Consider the following 4692-nt stretch of genomic DNA (forward strand, 5'->3'; position numbering starts at 1 on the left):
ATGCCTTCCATAAATTTTGCATTATTTAAGGCTATCTAGATATTGTTAATATTCAAATATTCTTTCCATATTCTGAGAATTAGTTCAAAACATTTCAAAACATTTGTGAAATCAGTGACTTCCTACATGAAAACTGTTCATAGCTTATGAAATACATTGTCTGCTATCTAGAATATGCCTCATATCATATCTTTGAACTGTATGAGCTCCTATTGTCTGTGTATGCACTGTGACATGACATCTGTATGTCTCTGTACCACCAGGACTCATGTATGTCTAGTTTGAGTCACATTATCAGGCACTATTACCAGGGATCCAGATATGATGTTAATTGTGCTTTTGCACTGATTCTTTTCTGCTTGTTATGGTAAATAAAGCAAACCAGGGACAAATTTGTGGCATTGATTTTAGCAAAAGCAATTGATCTTGTACTTTCAGTTTGTCCTGTGTGCTGTTAAAATGGTCATGAGTTGTTTGGAATGTAAAATTAGAACCACATGTCCTTTTACAAGTTTCTTAACATGAAAACAAATCATCACCTCCTGAGTAAAACTAGTTCTCAGAAGCTGAATAGCTGGATAGCAGGGAAATATTGACTGTAGCTTCAGGTCATTGGTGTTATGTGGCTTATGCAACAGTTCCAGGAAGTGCTTTTCTCCATACCCTTACCCAACACACAACAAGGAGTAAGCAGTTTTGCCCAGTCACTGGGGTCCATGGAAAAATTATCCAAAAAAGATATATATCTATAAATTGAAACAGAATATTTTTGAAAAAGTAGATATAAATAACACTTGGACATAAGTTTACCAAAATAAGAGATTTTTAATTCCACCAACAAAAATGCTGTATAATTTGAAACCATACATTTATTACTATCCCTAAAATAAATATATATATATATATATATATACATATATATATGTACAAGAAAGTAAATAAATTAGCTTGTGGCTTATAGATAAATTGTTTTACACATATTCCTAGTGCATGTCAACGCAAGTATAAGATATGAGTGCAAAAAGAAGATCCAGTCTCATGTGTAAGACAAGTGTTGATGGTAGGTAGAGCAAGGTTTGGTTAAAGGTCCCAGTGGATGTGGGTAGAGTGGAGGTCAAAGGGGTCGCCTCAAATCGACTGCCTCCTCAACAACGCCTCCTGCTGGTTCCTGTAAAGTGTCGCTGCTCGTGACTCAAAGGCACTGACCATCTGCTTAACCACTTCTTCAAAGAACACGCTGGCCAGCTGAGAGTGCAGAAGAGACTTGAACTCAAATGACACCTAGAGAAGACACAGGAGGGGGACAAACATGTTAGCGAACTGTTTGCATTGGAATATAGACCCACATCTCCATCAGTTCTGTGGTTATTTCCTTTACAAGTGCATTGATAATCTGTCCTCCTTAATGTTCTACGGAAATCCAAGCACTTCCTGGTTGACCCAATCTGAGCCTACATTAAGGTCAAACTCCTGTCAGCAGCTTCTTAACACTGTTCCCTGCTGACAGCTATTTCAGGCCTCCAGGGACACCAGCATGCTACTCAAGACTAAATGTAGAGCATAATGGGATTTCAACACTTCCTTTCAGTCAGTAATCCATTCACTGTGGTACAGGAACGAAGACTTGGAATGAGTCGCTCCTTAAGTATGCAATCTGGTCTTTCAAGTCCCATGGGCAAGTCATTCTATTGTGATCAGTGCGTTTGTTAATTCCATGGATTCACTGTCACTGCTGTTTTATTCTCTCATTGTTTACATTATTTTCATTGCATAATTCTACATTTTCCCATCTCTCCACACATCAAATTACTGTGGGTTCTGTAAAAACCTGATTTCCTCTTGGCTGTCAGGGTAGATATTCATCTCATCTTATACACTTACACAGAAATCCACTTTGCAGGAGGCTGGTAGATCCTTGGCTCCAGGGGCAAACCTCCATAATGTTTCAAGATGGCTGAAGAGGGATCCATCAGTACACACGGCCTGTTTCAAAAGAAATTACCCTTTATTTATCATGGACTGCCAAAAGGCAAAGAGCACACACTGGGTCAAAGCCCAGACAACATTGTTTGTGTTTTGTGTTGTGAGACTTTGGACCAGAAGGGACTCCTCACAATTTCAAAACTGAAATCCTTCAGTGGAGGTTTTTCAGCAAGTACAAGAAGTGTGCTTTGATAAAATGTGTATTGTCTGAGACAGTAAGTAGGTATTTAGTAATGGTTGTTTTCTGGAGCTACCAAGACAAGGACTTACCCTGACTTGGTGGTTTGGCACGACAGTGACCTCAGAGGTGTAGCGCTCCACGATGGGGGGGAAACCTATTTCCAGCTCCGCCCGGACATCGCCATTACGTCCCTTCATGACCCGAGACTTCTTGCACCAGGGAACAAAGTGTTGGTACTGGTCCACACTGGCCACCACACTGTACATCTGCTCTGGAGTATACCTGAGTACACAGTCACATAAAGACAGAGGTACATCGAATGAGACGATATCGCCATTTTAATATAGATTTGTGAATTTAATTCTTGAAGTTGCTTTTCCATGTCATGCTCCATGTACATTGTAACAATTTTTTAAAGGTTTAATTTTACACATTTTTTAGTTTAATAGTTCAAAATGCAAGCAAACTTACTGTCTGTATACTGTCATACAAAACAAAGAACAGCAGCAAATCCTCACATTTGAGAAGCTTGATCTAGCAAATGTTTGGCATTTTTGCTTAAAATGGCACTCAAAACCATTTTTATATCAAATAGTTGCAGATTAATTTTCTGATTGTGGACTAATCAATTAATTGACTAATTGTTTCAGCTCTATTCATAACCTCTTCATGTATGAAGTTTGGATGAGGTGTTTGATGTTTACATTCATTTTTCAATTAGCCAAAACATGTGCTTTACCACGCAAATGAACAAAACCTAAATGTTCCCAGTTTTTACATTTTATTTTATTTTTTAATACTACATACACTTCTTTCAGTTCAATTGTACATTTTGAGGGGTTATTGTGTTTTTGTTTCAGTGTTTTTCAACATGTTGGACATCATATCTGGGTACTCACCCTAATGTCCGGCACTCGGTGTACTCCATCCTACGGGTGATGATGGGGGCAGCCAGGTTGATGAAGCTGCGGCTGGGTGTGCTGATGGGGATGGTGGAGCAGAGAGGCAGGCTGGCTCTTCTCACTGCCAGGGCCCCACAGGAGCCCAAGAGTCTGAGGGAAAGAGTTATATATTTAATATACACACACGCACACACACACACACACACACACACACACACACACACACACACACACAAAGAGTGTTGCTGTTGGAAATATACAAAGAACACCCCAGGTTTACTCTGTGGGGGGTCCTGTGCCATCTGATGGATCAATTTACATTTTCTGTGCATTTAGTCGGTGATTTTAAGAATAACAGTTTACCTTCAGTATTTGAATGTATGAGCATAAATTCACATGAATGAAGATATTTCAAGGGAAAGCAAAGCATTCATTAACCTTTTTCTAACTAACTAACTAACTGGATTAATATTTCCCTCCTGCTGATGAGGATACTGACTTTCACATCACATTTTATTTCTCACTGAGGAAACTTACAAGCAGCTTAAGTCCCGATACTGGTAAGTGTTGCATCACTCACACACTTCTCAAACACTGAAAGTTAAATCTACAGTCTATTCACAATAAAAGATGTGGGGAAATTTTAAGAAACATTACACCAATAACTACATTTCAATAACCGCGTTACTGGTAAATTGTAATCTTAACCGGTTCAATGAAACTTTGCTCAGTATTTCGCCTACCTGTACGCACCTCTTTATCACTCACCTGATATGTGCTCTTCTTGCGTTTCCTCGCACAACTTTTGAAGAGTGGGCTTCAGACATCTCCAGCAGCGCCTTAAAAAAGAGAGGAGTCGTTTTGTTGGTCATGGTGAAGTTTATGTACAAAAACGAATACAGGTTCTTAGGAGAGACGTCGGTATTTCCACCCCGGCAGCAGCAGCAGCAGCCCGGCTTTGTTCTGACTGATGAGCCGCTCCACATGCCCGATAAGGACAGCAGTGACGTAACAGGAGATTGGCTCTGGCCAATCAAAAAGAAGGATTGATAAAGTTTAAAAGCTGAGATTGATTCCTCACAGGTGATTCGTAAAAAGGAACAAAAAAAAAACGATTAAAGATATTCAGAGGACTTATAGATTTTACTGATTGACGGAACTGTTAAATTACTGTTTTACAATTGAATTATTTTTATTAAGTGAACATTTCTTTGACATTGTATTCATCAGTGGAGGTGCTGGTGGAGTGTATGTATATTTGGGGTTTTTACAAACATGACAACGTTTGTGAAGCACCACAAGTATAACTACACATAGTGACAAGACAGGCCCATACATTTTTCAAATGTTCTGATTTTATGTCTTTTTGTAAACCATTTAGTAACTTGTTATTAAGACTTTTAATTACATGTGTTATTATAAGTTGTATTGTTATTATGGGATGCATAATATAGTAGTGAGAGCTAATCTCCTCTATCCTCACTCAGAGACAGACACGTGGAGTAAATTTAGATAAAACCCTTTCGAATGGCAGTCTGAGGTTTACATTTCACCTCTTGTCACCCAAAAATAGCAAATGATAATGAAATGATGATGAAAATACAGATCTGTTGTCTTATTCAAGTC

The 4692-nt window shown here is 38.6% G+C and overlaps 1 protein-coding gene across 1 annotated transcript; it reads right to left on the reverse strand.

The window, feature by feature from the left end:
- Positions 1–960: 960 nt before the first annotated feature.
- Positions 961–3938, reverse strand: LOC139300425 (coenzyme Q-binding protein COQ10 homolog, mitochondrial). Its single transcript, XM_070923530.1, has 5 exons — positions 3835–3938; positions 3064–3216; positions 2254–2446; positions 1882–1983; positions 961–1281 (listed from the first exon to the last, which is right to left on the reverse strand). Exons 1-5 carry the CDS (start codon positions 3936–3938, stop codon positions 1129–1131), a joined length of 705 nt encoding a protein of 234 aa, XP_070779631.1. The 3' UTR covers positions 961–1128.
- Between the last annotated feature and the right edge of the window lie 754 nt (positions 3939–4692).

The sequence above is a fragment of the Enoplosus armatus genome, chromosome 17 (assembly GCF_043641665.1).
Source record: "Enoplosus armatus isolate fEnoArm2 chromosome 17, fEnoArm2.hap1, whole genome shotgun sequence".
Classification (NCBI taxonomy): domain Eukaryota; kingdom Metazoa; phylum Chordata; class Actinopteri; order Centrarchiformes; family Enoplosidae; genus Enoplosus; species Enoplosus armatus.